The 21,244-nt window shown below is 45.1% G+C and overlaps 1 protein-coding gene across 4 annotated transcripts in view; it reads left to right on the top strand.

The window, feature by feature from the left end:
• TTC39B (tetratricopeptide repeat domain 39B) overlaps positions 1-21,244 on the top strand; it is a 609,447-nt gene that overhangs the window by 578,914 nt on the left and 9,289 nt on the right. For all 4 annotated transcript variants that reach the window (XM_078675907.1, XM_078675910.1, XM_078675908.1 and 1 more), the window contains 3 exons: positions 7,840-7,960; positions 10,317-10,428; positions 15,179-15,296. In XM_078675907.1, the coding sequence (XP_078532033.1) occupies positions 7,840-7,960; positions 10,317-10,428; positions 15,179-15,296 (351 nt within the window). The remainder of the gene's footprint in view (positions 1-7,839; positions 7,961-10,316; positions 10,429-15,178; positions 15,297-21,244) is intronic.

The following is a 21,244-nucleotide window of genomic DNA, read 5'->3' as shown; positions in this document are numbered from 1 at the left end:
GGTTTTCATCCACCATTTCCTGCCCCAGGCCAGGACCCTTCTGCGTTTCTCAACGCGATGTATGGAGTCTTTTCGAGGTCATGGTACCCCTCTGGTGCACCTTCGGGTCCCATGGGTCCTTTGGCGTTTAACTTAGGAGTCCCTCACATGCCGGCTCCGACGCCGCCGTGGCATTTTCCGGCTCCACCGAAGCCGTCGACGCCGGTTCCGGCTTCACCAGCTCCGGGTCGACCTAGAACACATCCCTCTGAACCTGCGGATTCGATCCCGACGTCGATTCCGAATCCGTCGGAGCCGATGGTGGATCCGAGGGCAAAACGGGTCAAGATGAGATCCAGAAGAGAGGCTCAGCGCCTTCTGGAGGAAAGGAGGTTTTTGGACTCACAATCTGATCTCGAGGAGGGTGAGTTGGATGAAGATACTTTTGAAGATTTGGCAGAAGCAGGAAGCCTGGATTTCTCTCCAGAGTGGGAGTTACCATCAGGTTCTAGTACTCCTTCTAAGGACATTCAACCCTATCATTTGATTATGAGAAAGGCTGCCAGTCTGCTTAAGTTGACTTTGCCTACAGCAGAATTCAAATCTAATATTCTGACTGAAGTACTCCATTCTCCGAGTTCAGTGGTGGAACCTCTTCTTCCTTTCAATGAGGCTCTAACAGAGCCCATTCTGGAGGTGTGGAAAAAACCTTTGTCTGCTCCAGCTGTCTCTAAAAGTGTAGCCAGAAGATACAGGGTTGCCCCTGATGATCCTGCCTTTTTAACCTCTCACCCTTCACCGGAGAGTTTGATCATTCAGGCTGCATGCTCCAAAAGGAACATTAGTGCTTTCCCTCAGGTTCCTTTTGAGAAGGAAGCAAAGAAGCAGGATCAGGTGGCAAAGAAGTCCTTCTCCTCTGCCAGTATGGCATTGAAGTCATCAAATGCCACTTGCTTGATGGGGAGATATTTACACGCTCTGATGGACTCTTTACATGTTCTGGTTCCAAAAGTTCCTGATGACAGCAGGAAGGATTTTGAGGAAGTCATCTCTGACGCTCAGGCAGCGGCTCGCCAGGTCATTCAGAGCGGTTTGGATACTGTAGACTCTGTGGCGCGCATTATGGGCACTGCTGTCGCTACTAGGAGGTCTGCCTGGTTGAAATCCTCTGACTTTTCGGCTGATGTTCAGGCGACATTATTAGATCTTCCTTTCGATGGTTCAGGCCTTTTTGGGAAGAAGGCTGATGCGGCCCTTGAGAGGTTTAAAGATTGCAAGGCGACTGCTAAATCCCTGGGTCTCCAAATGAGAGGTTCTTCAACTGGCAGAAGATTCAGAGGTTTTGGCCGTCCTGCCTTTCGGAATTCCCGGCAAGGCCAACAGCAGCAGCAGCAACAACAGCAGCAGCAAAACTCCTTATACAGGTCCTACAGGGGAAAGCAAAGAGTGCGTCCTCGTGGACGTCAGGTCTCTTCCTCCTCCACTTCCTCCAACCCTCCTGCCCCTGAGAAGCAGCCCTAGATCCGACATTCAGGATCATGTGGGTCCGGTTGGGGGCCGGCTTACCCATTTTCTACAGGATTGGGAATCGGTTACGTCAGATCTTTGGGTTCTCAATCTTGTAGAAAATGGGTATGCCCTTCCCTTTCGGGAATTCCCTCCCAATTTCCCTCCTTGCCAAGGGTATTGCTCCGAGGAGCATCTGTCTCTTCTGCAAGAGGAAGTTTTAACTCTGATAAGAAAGGGTGTGATAGAGGTGGTCCCAGAGCAGGAAAGGGGTCAGGGATGCTACTCCCGGTATTTCCTGATTCCGAAGAAGGATGGCAGGCTTCGTCCAATCCTGGATCTCAGGATCTTGAATCTCTATCTGAAACAGGAGAAATTCAAGATGCTCACCCTTGCTCAGGTTCTTCAAGCGCTGCAAGAAGAAGACTGGATGGTGTCACTCGACTTGCAGGATGCTTACTTTCACATCCCAATCCTGAAGTCGCACAGGAGGTATCTCCGTTTTACGGTGGGATCGCAGCACTACCAGTTTGCGGTCCTTCCGTTTGGACTTACTACTGCGCCTCGAGTCTTCACCAAGGTGATGGCAGTGGTGGCGGCACATCTCAGAAGGTCAGGGATTCCGGTATTCCCTTATTTAGACGACTGGCTGATCAAAGCGGAGTCGTCAGAGAGAGTGCTCCATCATTTGCGGGAGACAACCCAGTTGTTGTACAGGTTGGGTTTTTCAATAAATGTACCCAAGTCTCACCTGGTGCCCTCCCAGCGCAACCTGTTCATAGGGGCGGTACTGGACACAACCGTATGTCGTGCATTCCCTCCCCCTCAAAGGATTCGCGACATACGGGAGATGATTCCTTTGTTTTACAATGGAGCGGTCGTTCCAGTCCTGAAGGTCCTTCGCCTGCTCGGTCTGATGGCTTCATGCATTCTGTTGGTCAACCATGCACGCTGGCACATGAGGGCGCTCCAGTGGTGTCTCCGCAGGCAGTGGTATCAGCACAGCGGAGACCTCAGGGAGTCAGTGAGGATCTCCAGAGAAGCTGCAGCGGATCTGTCTTGGTGGGGCGTGGAAGGCAATCTGTCCCAAGGAAAGCCTTTTCAACTTCCCCCATCGGTGGCCACGGTGATAACGGATGCATCCACTCTCGGGTGGGGTGCTCATCTGGGGGATCTGGAGGTCAAAGGCCTTTGGTCTCCAGAGGAAAGGTTGCTTCACATCAACCTTCTAGAATTGCGGGCGATACGTTTGGCGCTCAAGGCCTTCCTCCCTTCCCTTCGCAGTCAGTCTGTTCAAGTCCTGACGGACAACACGACTGCGATGTGGTACATCAACAAGCAGGGAGGAGTAGGGTCGCAGTGTCTCTGCAGAGAGGCTCTGCGTCTCTGGTCCTGGGTTCAGGACCATCAGATTTGTCTGATGGCAAATCATCTGGCCGGTGTTCTGAACGTTCGTGCAGACAGTCTCAGTCGGCAGTTCTCTGCCGACCACGAGTGGAGGCTGCACCCGGAGGTGGTTCACGACATCTTTCAGATGTGGGGGACTCCTCGGGTGGACCTGTTTGCCACTCGCGAGAATGCGCACTGCCTGTCGTTCTGCAGTCTCCAGTATCCGATGCAAGGAGCCTTGGGGGACGCGTTTCAGTTGAGTTGGAAAGATCAACTCCTTTACGCGTTTCCCCCCATACCCTTGATTCCTCGGGTTCTGAGGAAGATTCGCCAAGACCGGGCCCAAGTCATATTGGTCGCTCCGGATTGGCCAAGAAGGGTGTGGTATACAGATCTACTCCACCTCTCCTCTCACCCGCCGCTCCGTCTCCCTCTCAGGGCAGACCTCCTCTCTCTGATGGAGGGGCAGGTTTTACACCCCCACCTCCAGACATTGCACCTTCATGCCTGGAGATTGAGCGGGGCAACCTGAATTCCTTTTCCCTCCCGCCTGACGTTGTGGATGTCATCTTGTCAGCCAGGCGTGACTCCACTAAGTCCATCTATTCTTATAGATGGGCGAAATTTGTCACGTGGTGTGGGGAAAGGTCTGTTGATCCTTTGAGGGCCCATTTGTCTAATGTTCTACAATTTGCTCTTTCTTTGGCGCGGCAGGGTCTGGCGGTTGCCACGGTAAAGGGTTACCTGTCGGCACTGTCGGCTTTTCTCTGCTTGCCTGACCAGCCCTCTCTTTTTAAGTCTCCTGTGGTCTTAAGGTTTTTGAAGGGTCTTACTAATATGTTCCCTCCTTCACCTTTCATTGTGCCTCAGTGGGATTTAAATCTTGTATTGACCTTTTTGATGGGGGCTCCCTTTGAGCCTCTCCACAAATGTCCCATGAGGCTTCTTACCCTTAAGACAGTCTTCTTGGTTGCAATAACCTCGGCAAGGAGGGTTAGTGAGCTTCAAGCTCTTAGCTCCAAGCCCCCATTCCTGACCATTCATGTTGATAGAATGGTTCTTAGGACCAGGGCTGCTTTTCTGCCTAAGGTGGTAACTCCCTTCCATCTAGGACAGTCCATTACCCTACCTACCTTCTATCCTCCCCCTCACCCTTCCAAGGAGGAGGAGAGACTGCACCGTCTGGACCCTAAGAGGGCGGTGTCCTTTTACTTGGACAGATCCAAGGACTTTCGCTTGGAGGACCAGCTCTTCGTTGGATTTGCTGGCTGCAAGAAAGGAAGGGCGGTCCATAAAAGGACTTTATCGAGATGGATCGTCCTCTGCATAAAGATCTGCTACTCTTTGGCCGGTAAGGAACCACCAGAGGGTATAAGGGCTCATTCAACTAGAGCTAAGTCTTCAACCTCAGCATTGGCTAGAGGTGTGCCTGTGGAGGATATTTGTAGGGCGGCGACTTGGTCTTCCCTCCACACTTTCGCGAAGCATTACTGCTTGGATTCCGAAGTGAGGAGGGACGGCCATTTTGCGCGCTCTGTCCTTCAGGATTTCCTGGTTTAGAAGAGTGGACACCCTCCTCCGGGAGTGGGGACTGCTGTGGGACTCTATTCACAAGGTGAGGAATCCACACGGCAGATGTATCTATCAGAAGAACAAGTTACTTACCTTCGGTAACGCTTTTTCTGGTAGATACTATATCTGCCTGTGGATTCCTCACCGACCCACCCGCCTCCCCGTTGTCCACTCTTCTATGCCAGAGTTACTGTAGTGTAATATATATATATATTTTATTGTCAAGGAAATGTTTCAGTTGCTTTCCTGCTTTTGCTTAACACTGTGTGTTTTGCCTTGAGTACTGTGTACTGTGTATACTTGTATATTTCTACTGTCATTGGTCCGTCCGTGTGCCTCGATGGCACGGAAAAAAGGGCGGAACTGATGTCATCACGCCGGCGTGGGCCTATTATAGGCGTCGGTGACGTCAGCGGAGTCGCGAGCGAGGTCGTGTCTCTATGACGTCAGGAGTCCACGTCGGCGCGAGGCTACGAAAAAAGAATTTCCGAATGTTGCTGACGCAAGGGGGTATTCACAAGGTGAGGAATCCACAGGCAGATATAGTATCTACCAGAAAAAGCGTTACCGAAGGTAAGTAACTTGTTCTTCAGAACTCATAAGTTGATTTTTGGAGAAAAATGGTTGAATTTCCACACTATATATAAAGATAATATTGAGAATAAACCATGCAGCATTGGGGAAAATTATTAGTGCTATTATTACCTTGGTGCTAAAGTCATTGAATCTTTGGCTGCTATGTATAACCAGGGCCACTGGAATTATGCAGCAGGAGAGGGCCAAATTATGCAGTATGGTTGAGTAAATTATGCGGTAAGAAAAGGCAAATTATGCAGCATAATGCAGCACATTTTGTAATAGTATTACTTCTTTTTTTGTCATTTTTAAACTTAGTAACACTGTCTAGCCATTGGTTGCACCACATTGGTACCAAGTTAACACCCACATTTAGGGATAAGCAACAGAAAGGTGACCCTTCCAGCTTTGCATAGGCCCTTCCAACACGCGGTGACATGTGTCGCTGCACTTTTAGTTACTTTCAAACAATTTAAGCTAGATTTGGTAAAATCGGCAGATTATGTCGCAGATGATGGATTATGTTGCAAATGTATAATTATTGAAAATCGGCACGGCCGCACAATGACATTTTTTCAGTGGCACTGTGTATAACCCACATAGAGCATTCCACATTGAAAAAGCTATTTTTACAATACTTATGAACTGAGGTGATTACTGTTAGTAATCTTGCATATAATGACCACTTATATAATCTTGTCTGATGTAGTCACTATTAATACAGTAATAATAGTAGGTCAGGATGGTTTTCATTGACCATAAGTAGCTGTTATTGCAAAAAAGTTGGAGACCAGTTCTATGGTAAAATAGTTTTGTTTGTGGTAGGGTTGGATCAAATCCCTTACTGAAATGTTATGAATGTATTACACATCACAAATTGCATAATTGCAAAAATAGTCTGGAATATTATTAAAATGATATAGGAGACCTGCATAATGTGGGCTCATATCACTCGGTATGCTTTGAGACAATATTTTATATGTAATGCAAGATGATTAAACAAATATACTACGTCAGTAATGGGCTACATTTTATTGTTTAAACTGCACTGAAGATACATGTGGAAGCTAGAGGAGACTTCCTGCCACGAGTATAGGAAGCAAACGCAAGTAGATCCATCATTGTTCTTTAGCTCACTTCGCCACCTCAGTTCAGACCCAGCTACATGTAAATCAGTCTTGACCCTGTGCCTCATGGGAACAGTCCAGCCCGAACTGCCAAGCCAGGTCTTCCCTGAACCAGAAGCAGGCATCTTAGGACGGGTTTTGGGGTAACACCCCTCATCAGCCAGGCTAGCTGGAATCCAGTGGCAAAGTGAGCAAGGGACCCACGTCTGGGCATACCCTGCCAACTTAGGGTGAACAAAGCAAACACAAGGAGGTGATGGACGGAGCGCTGAAACTTTTTAGACACTCACCCCCAGTCACAGATCTGGGTTGAATCCATCATCGTTCTTTAGCTCACTTCGCCACCTCATGAGTAGAGGAATGGCATAAAAATAGAACTGCCTAGGCATTCAATTGTGAGATCATGGTTCTGGCAATTACATTAATCCGTATATTTTCCTGCCCACTTATCAGCAGTGATTTTTAGATCGCATTGCTGGCACCCGAATCTGATAATTGTTATGAGACTAAAATCTATGAAATATAGTATGTTTAAATATGCATGATATTCCCAGTTTTGGAGTCCCCATCAGCAGTGCTACCTAAATGGAAATAGTGTGGCAGCACCACATGATAACATACTTTCCTGTGATTTTAAATTGCTTACCTACAAGACTTCTATCTTGGGGAGCATTACCTGCACACATAGGTTGGAGATTTGTTTTCTTCTGCAAACCACTGCATTGTCATTATTGTGATATCACAACACTGCATATTGTCTCATCCTTTTTAATGCTGTAATTTCGTGTTTTTGTATTAACCAGGAATTATTGCTTCCATTTCCAGGGTGGCCACATTAACTTCTACATGTGAATTTCGTAATACCTACTAATTTTGAGCTCCATTCAGGGCTGCATAAGCAGTTGCATTAACTGTTCTTATAACTACTTTGCTTAAAGCCTATCCTTTAGACTACATTGTCGCTATTTGTTTCTGTCTTCTCTTTAGTTGTACCTTTAGCGACTAAGAGACAGAGGAGTGCTAGTGGAAGAAAATGTTATTGAACAATAACTGTGGTTCTTTTAGTGCATGGACTGACATATGTCAAATGGATAACATCACATTAGTACAGCCTGTGCTAAAGGTTTGGTAACCACTGACTAAAACAATTAAGGCAACAGGGAATGCATAAGAAGATGTTGTGTGAGGCCCACCTGGGTGAGACAATTTTGCATAATCTCCTGCCTTTTTTTGATCAGCTTGAAAAGCAGTCTCCTCTAAACAAGGTCATATTGACTACTGCTATATTAAATAACACATAACAATGATACAGAGAGGAAAAGTTAATCTCTGGGTCAGGAAGTTTCTGAATTCCCTGTGAAGTGTTGTCACTATTTTTAAGCAAAGATCATTATGACACACTACTAACACACTAGAGAGGAAAAGCTAATCTCTGGGTCAGATAGTTTATTAATTCTATGTGAAGTGTCATCACTATTTCTTGAGTAATGATTATTATAACACACTATTAAAAATGTAAGGCATGCAAAGGATACCAAACAGCGGGGTGACTTCAACGGCTTGAAGAAGTGGACTATTTTCATTATTTTCTTGACATGTTTAATACGACAAATGGTATTATCATATGTAAGTATGTCAAAATCTATAACATAGTGTCACTCTATTGATCCACCTATTTTGATTTATGCAGGCAAGTAGAAGGCTTAAAACAGAAAATTGCAGGAAAATCTATACCCACAGAAAAGTTTGCCATCAGGAAGTCCCGACGTTATGCTGCGCCTAACCCGGTGAAGTTGGTGCTGCCTGCACTGGTAAATATTAGACAATACTTTGGTCTCCTCAAATTAATTTGAGAAGCAGAATTTCAGGAGATGGATGTGCTGTCAGTGCCCCCACAATACTCACACTGTATTGCATTATTCTTCCCATCACAATTGGGGCAGCACAACTGCCTGCATGTGTGGATAGCTCTTGCCTTGGCGCTTGGGCTTTACAACAAGATATTTCAACCATTCTTTTAATTTATTTTGGTGAATTCCAAGCATCTTACTGTCATATGTGGCAGCATATACTCCTCATGTACATTTATCCAAGTATGAAAATAACTTTGACTTCTATGCAGTCATGTTGTACTTGATGTGTCCCATTTTGTTCATGTGCTTGAAATCTTACATCAAGTTCACATTAGGAAATGTGAGCATGGTGTGCAGTACTCTAGGTTTAATAGTAAAACCTAGCTATAACATTGCAGAAGTTATTTATTAAGGTTAACACTGAAGTGATTTTCTCATGTAGTGCATCCAAATATGTAAATTAGACATGAAACTGTTGATACAATGTTTAAATAGCTAGGTCCTCATAATTATCAAATACATTGTGCTTTCAAGTACCTAGTAACCCAGAAGAGCATATATTTAAGTATGAATTAAGAATGTGTATGTATCTGGCAATATTTGATTAAAGAAGATCTATTTTATAGTCGAGAGGTAATATTTTTGACCTGTCATATTTATGTTTGTAACCATTATCTTTGAATTCCAGTCACATGCTGGGATCTGTTATTGTTCAAGAGATATCACATTAGAAGTTGGTGTTTTATCAAAAAGACAACTATTACATTTACAATTAAACGACTTCTATTGTCTGTTCATTTAGCAATGATGTACATGGTCATGCATTCAGTTCTAGATGGCTTGTAGTTTTCATTTCACCAGAGTTGAAGTCAACGTAAAAGGTTCCAAACAACAACCTGTTAGTACCCTGCCATTCATAGACGGTTTTTTGTTCATTACCACACCTCTTCAGAGAAGTTAACACATCTCTCTTTTCCTAAGACAAAACACAGACCTCTTTAAATATCATCTCACATGAACTGCTTATCTAAGCAGGACTCTGCAGAAAACTAGGCATACTAAACTGGCAACTTCTAATGGCCTTCTAATGGGGGTGTAGGCTGCCAGCCTGTTCCCCTTTGAGACAATGCTGCTGTTTCCAGCGGTTGTCTGTTGTGTTCTGTGGTATATTTAAGTCCTTTCCATTCGTGAAAGTAAGAGCTTATCATACCCAAAATGTAGTGCATATTATTTAACTTACATTTCATGAAAGCACCCAGGGGTTCACTTCCTCTGTGTGCATTTTTGAGGACCTCCAACTCTTTCTCAACTGCACTCATAAAGGTTATAAGCCATGTATACCATCCTAAACTGCTACCGTGCTGAACGCTCTCCTTCTTCACTACAACTGTGTTCTCAAAGTTTGCTACATGCTACCAGTTTCACAACTCCTCTCATTCATCTTTCCTCCACCCTCACACAAGACCTCATTACCCCATCTAATGTGAGAGTTTTAGCATTTATTTAATTGACAAGACCACCTGGCCATTCCTCTCTGCACTTAAGAAGATCTGCTTCCCTCCCAGACCCATGCTCTTTGCTTACCCTTTCCACTGCATTGTTCCCCATTCCTCCCAACTTCACCCACTGAACTTGTTCCATCCTCAAAGTTGCAAGCTTTCCCGTTTCCTTTCATCTAACATAGCATCAACATCTACTGTCATCTGTTACAATTCCACTTATCAGACCTCATCAAATTTCCCTTTCAAACTAGCCTGATCCTGTCTAATTAAAATGTACCATAGTTATTTTATTCATAAAGAAACCCTCTACTAACACCTCACCCTTCCTTCAGCTAACCTGTCTCCATCCTTACCTCCCTTTACATAACATACAAAAGTATGCTATTAAACTAACTGTAGCCTGATTAACAATAACCGGATACATTTTTTAGGGTGTTCCATATGTCTCTGCATTTCAGAACTTTTTAACTATTTACCTCATTAACAAACCGTACACGTGCACACCAACTATACATGCCCCTGCTTGCCAGATCCGCAATAAAGAAAGACTCTTCAAACTATGTGTGGACAAAAACTATCTTTTATTGTTTTCTTTATCCCCTTTCTCACACCTACTACTGGTCGATTTCACCTACTGTATTGTTCCCACCTAATACAATACTAAACTCTTTGTATCCTCAGCCTATGCTATTTTTCTGATCAACACACTACACAAATACATTCAATACTGATGAAACCTATTTGTCAAGCAGAATCATCAGTTATGTGTGTGATAGGGGGATTTGTGATAAACTATTTTTGTTTTTTTACAGGAAATGATGTATGTATGGAATGGCTTTACAATTGTAGGGAAAAGACCTGACCTCACAGAAAGTTTGCTTGTAATGATTGAAAAAGAAGAGACCGCTTTGCAAAATGAAAATAGTAAGTATTATTGCCTTATCAAATTAAGTTATAAACTGCTTTACTCTCAAACATTTAAGACCTATTTGCATTAATTCTTCCATCTGGAGAAGATTAGTCACTAATGGATATTTTGTTTCAATTGTTTTATGTAGCTCTATTACCAGCTAGTATTTACACTGTGTAACAATGCATTGATAGGTACACATGTAAGTAAAAGAGTTTACATTTCATCACTTAAGGGGCGGGGGGGATCTCAATTTGGCACCCTTTGGGTGTGTTATGGTGGCTCATCCAGGACAGCCCCAGGGTGTACAGTTGTAAGCGCATTTGAAGCAAGTGTTCATTAACTCTTGCAAGTGATGTTATAAAGTCCCATTGGCAAGTTGGAATGTCTCTTTAAAGGCTCTGCCACCAGAGTGGGTTTACTTATGTCTTGAGATCACTACTAGAGTGGCTCTCAGAATACTTGTGGGTCATTTTGTATTGTTATAAGGTATTAGCTACATAAGCAGTTGTACTGTAGGTACAGTAATTGGCCGACCATGTATATTTATTTCAAAGGAATATGAACCATGGTATTCATTTGAGAGAATTGATCCCAATGTCTGATATCTGCCAAGATAGTCAGAGCCTCGAGGTCTTGTTCTTGCATTCCTAAGTAGAGCAATTTACATTACTCTGACAAGGCTTTGCGCTGCAGCTACACATGTAGAGCCCTATTGTACTCACACTGCACCCAACAAAACACACTGCATCCCTTTGCATGAAGGTTTCTTGCACAGAACTTTCTTGCACTCACACTAAATCCCATTGCAGCCACACTGCACCCCACTATGAACATAATTCACTCCGCTGTTCCACGCCTTACCCAACATTATTTGCAGTGTAGTGCACAGCATTCACTCTGTACATTGCATCACTGACAGTGTTTTGGACGGTATTCACTCTGCGCCATGCTGAATGCACTGAACCCCACTGCACTAGTACTGAACATCGAACTCAAGCTGCACCATGACTATTGTCTAAAGCATGGATGTCTCAGTGACACTGTTAACTCGCTAGTAAAGCATAACTGCATGTATTCCAAAAAAAGGAAAGGTATGTGTTATAAGTGAAAGTTCAAGTAGACCCAGTACAACTCTAAAAACTTCAGGTTGCACTTGGGTTGACTCCTATTAAAACATCAAGGATAACCAAGGCCCTTACAGGATTGCCTGTAGTTCATCCTCAAAAACAACTGGATGAAAAAATTAATTGGAGTCTGTGAGTGTGCACTGTACACATGAACCAAGTTGAGGGTGATTACATTATTAAAATAAATAGAGGAACAGTTGTCCAGATCCCCTAACCCCATATTCCAGATCCATCTGGAGCGGTGTGTGCTTCGACACATCTCTGAACACTCTGTCAACCAGCATTAATAACATGTAGGTTAAAAGTATAGCTCAGGAAGGAGAAAGGGACACCAAAGAAACAAAGGCACTAAATATCACTACACTGCCTCATAGCATAGCTGAGCTTGAGCTTCACTGTAGGGCATTGATACTTAAGAACAAGGGAAGATTTGTAGTTATTTAAGACAATGACTTCTGTATTTAACTTCTGATATTGTATACGATATACCTACTGGCATTCTCTGTATTTCCAGTGGTCTTTGGTGGAATCCTGCCTGATGAAATGAGGTGGAAGAGATTTAAAGTTTATATAATAATTGCAAACATTCTGTGCCATGATGCATTGCTTTGTAAAGGAGTTACCTTCCTGATTGAGATAACGTTTTGTGAATCTGATTAAGGACCATATAATGGGTTGATAACTGTAATATGAGTGATACAACCAACAAACATAAGCTCTTTCAAAGCAGTACTTAATATTAAATGTATTATTAATAAGGATATACAGTCTGTGCAAGATGAGGTGTAACTCCTCTTGCAGGAATAATGCAAGTGCAATATCAAGTTCATAATCCTAGTAAATTACCATCACCACTTGTAAGTAACATGAGAGTCTGGTGATTCCATGGGACATGTAGTTTTTGTCTACACTTGAGTGTCTAGCGCGGTGCATCATCTCAAGATGCAAAGCCACTTTTCAGGCAGTCACTGTTCAGCCACCATCCTCTTCTCCTGATGATGTGATTCAGAGTAGTGCATCTCTATGCTGACTGACATGGAGAGGTTAGCATGTCCTGCTCATCCAGATAACATTAGTCTTCCTTACGGCAACAAACTTCCATAAACACCTTTGTAGTGCAGTATTGACTGGTAATTATTTTGCGTTTTCTTTTCTTGGCCAAAACTCATCTTGAACCAACACTATGGAGGAGCGAGAAGTAGGTACTTAGGTGAGAACCCTCAGCCTCCTGAATTGTCTTAAGTAATCCCACTAGAGAAGATTGACCTAACTTTTTAAATCCCTTTTTGCTCCTCGAGATAGTTGCTTTGCCCAATATATACCTCTTCAAGGCGTGAGATATACAACCAGGTATATCGGTGTGATCAGTTCAATATTAGGATATATTGTAGGGTCCTCACACACAAGTACCACTTGTGGCTTGCTTCATTATTTGACCCACATCCTACTCACCTAATGTGGGTGGGCGACTTAATGCATTTGTAAGCAGATCGCTTAAAGTACTCCTTTAGGGATACAATACAAGTTAAAATTGGCTGCTGGTGCCTATTATCTTCTAATCAGAAGGTCCTTAAGCGAGGTTAAAAAAAATGCGATGCCATAGGGGTGTAGTGGCCCTGTACATCGGAGGTCAACATATTTCAGTGGGTCAGTCTTCTTTAATCCGAAGCAATAAGTATGATAATTCCTATATGTTAAGGTTGCTTATTTTAAACATTCTTAAATGCGTTCATACATAAAATTCAGTTAAAAAAATGCATGCAACTATACAGACAAATTGTTTGGATTCTTTCCTTATTATGGTCTGGAATGGCCTACATATCTGTTAGGCGCCATAAGGTTCACTGGGGGACAGTCCCATCTAGATGCAGGATTATAGGAAGGATTATAGGAAGCCTGGCAGTCCTTTGACGAAAGTGTGGCTACAGCGATTATTATCCCGTTAGCCTTATGAAGCCTATCAGATATGTAGGCCATTCCAGACCATAACTAGAAAAAAGTCAGAACAGTTGGTCTGTATAGTTGTGTGTAAGATTTGTACTGAATATTTGGCGTCAGTTCTGCTGGATCGCAGAGGCTCGTAATCACCTTAAGCCCACTTTCATGTGTCCAGAACTGGGATGGCACCACTTGAAAGGGTAGACTTACTGATAGCAGGGTCTGGGTGCAGGTGCAAGCTTGATGGAAGCCTGTTATGTTACTGAGGCTTCAGATCAGGAGGCTAGACAACTAGCCCTTGGAGTCACTCTGGGTCCAAGAGATGCAGATCCACTCCCTCACACCTAGGCAGGAGGGCAGCAGACAGCAGTTCAGCACAGGAAAGCAGCAGCACAGCAAGGCAGTAGTCTAGCAGTCCTTCGGTAACACAACAGTCGTTCTTCCTGGCAGAATATCCACTGGTGCAGAAGTGAACTGAAGTGGTGTTGTCTGAGGTCTAATATTTATACCCAGTTGTGACTGAAGTGGGGGAGCACCTTCTAGAGGTTTCTCTTTGATGTCCTCAGGCATCCTGCAATCCCTGTCTTGGCTACAGACTAACTACACTGGGTATGCAGCCCTTTATGTGGAGTTAGGACACAACCTATTCAGGTATAAGTGGGGCTGTGCCAAGATCCTCCCTCCCATCCTGCCAGTGAATGCCCATCTAGGCACACCTACGTTCCCTATTATGTGTGGCTGTCTAGGAGGAATACCCAAAGCCCAACTGTCAGCTACTTCCAGTCATGTGACCAGAGACCGGCAGCAGGCACTAAATGGTTCATCAGGAAACTTCTAACTTTCTAAAAGTGGCATTTTCAGAATTACAATTTAAAATCTGACTTTCACCATAAAGTAGGATTTTAAATAGTGATTCCAGACACCAAACATGTATTGGTTATCCACTTCCATCTGGAAATTACACTTATAAACTGTAGCAAGGCAACTCCAATGTTATCCTATGGGAGAGATAGGCCTTGCAGTAGTGTAAAACGAATTTGGGTTTTTCACTTCCAGTACATATAAAACTTAAAAGTATATGTCCTACTTTTTTGTATACATTGTACCCTGCCGTTTGGACTGTCCCGGGCCTACCCTAGGGATGACTTGTATGTATTGAAAACTAAAGATTTGGGGCTGGCAAAAAGTTTATTTTACCAGGTTAAGTGGCAGTTTATAACTGCACACACAGCCTCTGCAATGGCAAGCATGAGACACGTTTAAAGGACTACTTAAGTTGGTGGCACAGCCAGTGCTACAGGCCCACTAATAGCATTTGATTTACAGGCCTTTGGCATATGTAGTGCCACTTTACTAAGGACTTGTAGGTAAATTAAATATGGCAATTGTGTTTAAGCCAATTTTACTATCTTTAGAGGGGAGAGCACAGGCACTTAAGCACTAGTTAGCAGTGGTAAAGTGCGCAGAGTCCTAAGGCCAGCAAAAACGAGGTCAGAAAAAATGGATAAGGAAGGCAAAAGTTGTAGATCAAGACAGGTCTAACAGTGCCGGTTGATTTTTCAATTAATGCATTCCTTTATTTTGATTTTTCTAGGGTACAGAGTAAAATGTTATCAACTGGATTTAAGAGAGTTTTGATTGCTGATGCTGTTCCTCCGTCTCTTATTCATCTGTTGCTCTCTCTTGTGTACTTTAGACCCAACAGAGTATCATTCTGATGACCAGTGCTTGGTGCAGCTACTCAAAGGACTATGTTTGAAGCATCTAGGGCGGCTTTTGCAAGCAGAACTGTGTTTCAATCAAGTTATTCAAAGGTATTTATTGATTGCACACAAGAAGAATATGTGGTTAAATGTGTGTGTCAAGCAGAATGTACTGAACAAAGTATGTTGGAATATTTTACTCCATGAACTACTGGTTCCTTCTAAACGCAACTTATGACAAGAAACCCTTTGGCAGCACTTCCTTCCTCCTTGTGTGATTACTGTGAATGGTTAATTGGGCAGCCGTGTCTGTGCCCCCATATACACAAAGTAACAATTTTAGATATAAGAGATTTGCTCTCCCACAAGCTCATTGTAGCAAACTGTAAATATTTAACCTGATTTCATATAAAATGCCATTTAATGCTCATTTTAATGCTTCACCATTCCAGTCACTAATCGCATTGCCACCTTTACTCTTTGGAAACCGCAAAGCTCTGTATGCAGCTAATGAACTACCACTGCTGTCATCTGTTTTATTAATTTTCATGGTGTTATTCTTCCTGCTGAGATGTGAATGTTGACTCGCTGTTTATTCTAATTAGAACAATCATTTACTCTTTATTTAAGTCTGTATATTGATTAACTCTATTTGAGAATTTAAATAAATGGCTTAACGTGAATGATCTTTTGAGACTGTGCCATGTATCCTACCTAAGTGAATTATATTTTAACTATTATTAATGTAATTTGCTAAATTTTCACTCCTGGGCCTCCCAAAACGTGATGCCATATGGGTACTGATGTCACGTTTTGACAGGTTATGTGATTTGCTATAACATTGATCACAAGTATCCGAAATAGATAGCTTGATACACACTTATGTTAAGAAGGCTTGCATGAATCTACAGATATCTATTGTTTTCCCAATAGTTTTCATTGTTTCTGTGGAAGTTCTTGCAGTCTTGCATCAAACTGCAAAATTATTCTGATAACCTAAACCAATCACTATCCACAGGAGTACTGCACTTAAAACGATTGTTTGCTTAGTCCAAGTGATCCTTGAATAAACTGATTCCCCGTATAGTCTGACAAATGTATTGGTTGCGCTTACTGAACCTTTACCCATTGAATAACATTTGCTGGTATGGCCGAGTATGCACTTATTTTTGCTCTGTTTGTTCCTCTTCCATGCTTGGCCATTATTAATGCCTTTGAATCTAAACTAGTTATCACCATTACATCTCCATTCCTAAAACCGTACGCCTCATGTGACCATGTGTGCTCCTTCATGCTTGTGGGTCTCAACTTGCTGCATGTCTTCATCCTCTGTGATCAGGAAGGGTCTTCATGTGTGGTTGAGAAAGGAAGGGATCCGATCAGCTCTCAGGAATCCCGCTGTGTAGGACTTAACAGGATGTACCAGGAGAGTTTCTTGGCCCCAAGGTCTCTCAGGAGTAAAGTGGTCTTCATCCCCCAACAAGTAGTGCGCCTAGAGGAGACTTGGTAGAGCTGTGGAGAAATGTGATGTGGCCTCCGAACACCTTTTAGCAATCCTCTGTGAGGGACTAACTGGGGATCACAGGAGGGGTGTCAACAACCCTTCCTGTTACCTACAGTAAGTTCCACACAGCAGGACTGTTGACAGGTTGTTGAAGGACACGCCTCTTTCTGATAGATACATCTGCCAGTGGATTCCTCACCTTGTGAATATCCCCCTTGCGTCAGCAACGTTCGGAAAATTCTTCGTAGCACGCCGGCGTGGACGACGTCATAGGAATGCGGCATCGCGCGCGACTCCGTCTGACGTCACCGACTCCTTATTAGGACTATGCCGGCGTGATGACATCAGTTCCCTTTTTTCCGCGTCGTCGACGCCAACGGTTTCTGGGATTTTCTGTTGTTACAGATAGGGACTTTGTAGCTATTTGTGTATTACTGTTTCTGTTCTTCGTCGAGGATGTCGTCGAAGAAGACGGGATTCAAGCAGTGCGGCTCGTGTGCCCTGATGATGTCGATTACCGATCCACACGATGATTGCTTGTGGTGTCTGGGTTCAGATCATGACGTCAAGGGATGTCGATCCTGCTCTAAGATGAATCCTAAGGCTCTGCGAGAACGAGAGGCTAAACTTCTGGTAGCCAAGATTAAAGGTAAAGAAGCCAAGAGATCTTCGAGATCAAGATCTAGACGCTCCAGATCGAGGCCGAAGTCAAGATCGAAGTCGTGATCAAGGTCGCGATCGAGGTCCAGATCAGAGTCAGCGTTGAAGTCGGCTTCTGGGCATGCTTCGGGATCCTCGAACAGAAAACATAAGAGGAAGAAGCATAGTTCTTGTCATCATTCGGGGTCATCGGAATCGAAGAGGAAGTCTTCTCGAAGACATCACAAGGACTTTGTGTCTCCCTCTCCTGTTGGTGAGCCTGAAGGTGGAGCCTCGCCGGTACGGTCTCGAGAGCATTCTCCGGATGCGGAGTTGGAACCGAATCCGGCTTCGGGTCAGTCTTCTGAGCATGAAGAGGTCGTGGAAGTTCCTCAGACACCGACTCCGGAGGATGACCTGGAAGGTCAAAAGGGTCAGGAGAAGCCGAATCCGGAGCGGCCTCCTGCGGAGCCGCCAATGGGTTCATACCCTCCCTTTCCTGGTCCTGGTCAGGACCCTTCGCATTTCCTAAATGCCATGTTTGGTGTTTATGCGAGGGCAATGTACCCCACTGGAGCCATGGGTCCTTTGTCTTTTAACTTGGGTGTTCCCCAAGCTTATGCACCGACGCCTTTTCTACCATTTATGCCGATGCCATATCCTTCTTGGCTCGGTACGGCGCCGCCGAGGTCATCGACTCCTTTCACGGCTTTGCCGGCTCCGGAGCGACCTCGGGATTTGGATCGGGGCTCGACGCCGGTTTCGGTTTCTCAACCTCCTGTTGTTCCACCTCCTCGTTCGACGCCGGCTCCCACTCCATTGTAGTCGTTACCGGATCCGACGACTTTGAATCGTCTGGAGTGGTCGAGGCGTAGAGCCCAGCGTCTCTTGGAGGAGAAGGAGTATGGAGAACCTGAAGTCGAGGAAGGCGAGCTTCAGGAGCATGAGGATTGCTTTGAAGATCTGCATAGAGCAAGCAGTCTTGAACTTTCTCCAGAATGGGGGTTGCCTGTGGTTTCAGATGCACCCTCTAGGGATGTGGTGCCATACCATATGGTAATCAAAAAGGCTGCTGAATTGCTGAATTTGACTTTGCCTACAGTGGAGTTCAAATCTAATATCCTCACGGAGGTCTTACATTCGCCTTCCTCAGTTGTTGAGCCGACTCTGCCGTTCACTGAGGCTCTGACTGAACCGATTTTGGAGGTTTGGAAAAAGCCTTTGTCTGCACCTGCGGTGTCCAGATCAGTGGTGAGGCGTTATAGGGTGGCTCCTGGAGACCCTGAGTTCTTGTCTTCTCACCCTTCGCCGGAAAGTTTGGTGGTGCAGGCCGCTTGTTCAAACAGGTCAGCAGGCTCTGTTCCCCAGGTTCCTGGAGATAAAGACTCCAAAAAAATGGGATCAAGCTGCTAAAAAGGTTTTCTCCTCAGGTAGCATGGCTTTAAAATCAACGAATGCTACTTGCCTGCTAGGAAGGTATGTGCATGCCTTAATGGATTCGTTTAAGCAGTTGTCAGCAAAGCTTCCGGAGGAAGACAGGAAAAACTTCAATGAGGTTGTCTTGGACACTCAGGCGGCAGCCCGCCAGGTTATTCAGAGTGGCATGGACACGGCGAACTCTGTGGCTAGAGTGATGGGTTCTTCAGTGGCCACCAGAAGAGCCGCTTGGCTAAAGTCTTCAGAGTTTTCCGCTGACGTTCAGGCTACTCTTATAGATTTGCCTTTTGACGGAGTGGGCCTCTTTGGGAAGAAAGCGGATACGGCTTTGGAGAGGTTCAAAGATAGCCGGGCGACGGCTAGATCTTTGGGCCTGCAAGCGAAAGGCTCTACCACCAGGAAGTTCAGGGGCTTTGGCAGGTCCTCCTTTCGTCCCTTCAAACAAAGCCAGCAGCAGCAGCAACAACAAAACCCTCTGTACAAGTCATACAGAGGTAGACAGAGGGGTCGTGGACGTGGACGTCAGGCCTCTTCCTCCTCTACCTCCTCCTCTAATACCCACCCCCCACCTTCAACACCAAAGCAGCCCTAGATCTGCCATTCCGGATCATGCGGGTCCGGTAGGGGGTCGGCTAACTCATTTTCTACGGGATTGGGAATCGGTTACATCAGATCTTTGGGTTCTCAATCTCGTAGAAAATGGGTATGCACTTCCTTTTCAGGAGTTCCCTCCCAATTACCCTCCTTGCCAAGGTTATTGTTCGGAGGACCACCTGCTTCTCCTGCAGGAAGAAGTCCGGGCACTGTTCAGAAAGGGTGCAATAGAGGTGGTTCCGGAGCAGGAGAGGGGTCAGGGGTGCTACTCCCGGTATTTCCTGACCCCCAAAAAGGATGGCAGACTTTGACCAATCCTGGATCTCAGGATCTTGAACTTGTATCTGAAACAGGAAAAGTTCAAGATGCTCACTCTTGCGCAGGTTCTTCAAGCGCTGTTGGAAAAAGACTGGATGGTGTTGATCGACTTGCAGGATGCTTATTTCCACATCCCCATCCTGAAGTCGCACAGGAAGTATCTCCGTTTTACAGTGGGGTTGCAAAACTACCAGTTTGTGGTCCTTCCGTTTGGACTTACTACTGCGCCTCGGGTTTTCACCAAGGTGATGGCAGTGGTGGCAGCACATCTCAGGAGGTCGGGGATTCCTGTATTCCCGTATCTGGACGACTGGCTTATCAGAGTCGCCAGAGAAAGTGCTCCTTCATCTGCAAGAGACAACTCAGTTGTTGCACAGGTTGGGTTTTTCGATAAATGTACCCAAGCCTCACCTGGTGCCCTCCCAGCGCAACCTGTTCATAGGTGCGGTACTGGACACTACTGTATGTCGTGCATTCCCTCCACCTCAAAGGATTCGCGACATACAAGAAATGATTCCTTTATTCTACAATGGAGCGGTTGTTCCAGTCCTGAAGGTCCTTCGTCTGCTCGGTCTGGTGGCTTCTTGCATTCTGTTGGTCAACCATGCACGCTGGCATATGAGGGCACTCCAGTGGTGCCTCCGCAGGCAGTGGTATCAGCACAACGGAGATCTCAGGGAGTCAGTGAGGATCTCCAGAGAAACTGCAGCGGATCTGTCTTGGTGGGGCGTGGAAGGCAATCGGTCTCAAGGAAAACCTTTCTAACTGCCTCCATTGGTGGCCTCAGTGATAACGGATGCATCCACTCTCGGGTGGGGTGCTCATCTGGAGGAGCTGGAGGTCAAAGGTCTTTGGTCTCCAGAGGAAAGGTTGCTTCACATCAACCTTCTAGAGATGCGGGCGATACGTCCTGTGTTCAGGACCCTCAGATTTGTCTGATGGCAAATATTCTGGCCGGAGTTCTGAACGTACGTGCAGACGTTCTCAGTCGGCAGTGCTCTGCCGACCACGAGTGGAGGTTGTTTACGACATTTTTCGGATGTGGGGGACTCTTCGGGTGGACCTGTTCGCCACTCGCGAGAATGCTCACTGCCTGTCATTCTGCAGTCTCCAGTATCCGATGCAAGGAGCTTTGGGGGACGCGTTTCAGTTGAGTTGGGGAAGTCAACTCCTTTACGCGTTTCCTCCCATACCCTTGATTCCTCGGGTTCTGAGGAAGATTCGCCAAGACCGGGCCCAAGTCATATTGGTCGCCCCGGATTGGCCAAGAAGGGTGTGGTACACGGACCTACTCCACCTCTCCTCTCACCCGCCGCTCCGTCTCCCTCTCAGGGTAGATCTCCTCTCTCAGATGGAGGGGCAGGTTCTACACCCCCACCTCCAGACATTAAACCTTCGTGCCTGGAGATTGAACGGGGCAACCTGAATTCCTTTTCTCTCCCTCACGATGTGGTGGATGTCATTCTTTCGGCCAGGCGTGACTCTACCAAATCCATCTATTTGTATAGATGGTCTAAATTTGTTGTTTGGTGTAGGGAAAAGGCTATTGATCCTTTGAGGGCTCATC

The sequence above is a fragment of the Lissotriton helveticus genome, chromosome 2_1 (genome assembly GCF_964261635.1).
Source record: "Lissotriton helveticus chromosome 2_1, aLisHel1.1, whole genome shotgun sequence".
NCBI lineage: Eukaryota > Metazoa > Chordata > Amphibia > Caudata > Salamandridae > Lissotriton > Lissotriton helveticus.
Note: the sequence above shows the minus strand (reverse complement) of the source record. Positions and strands in the feature narration are given on the sequence as shown.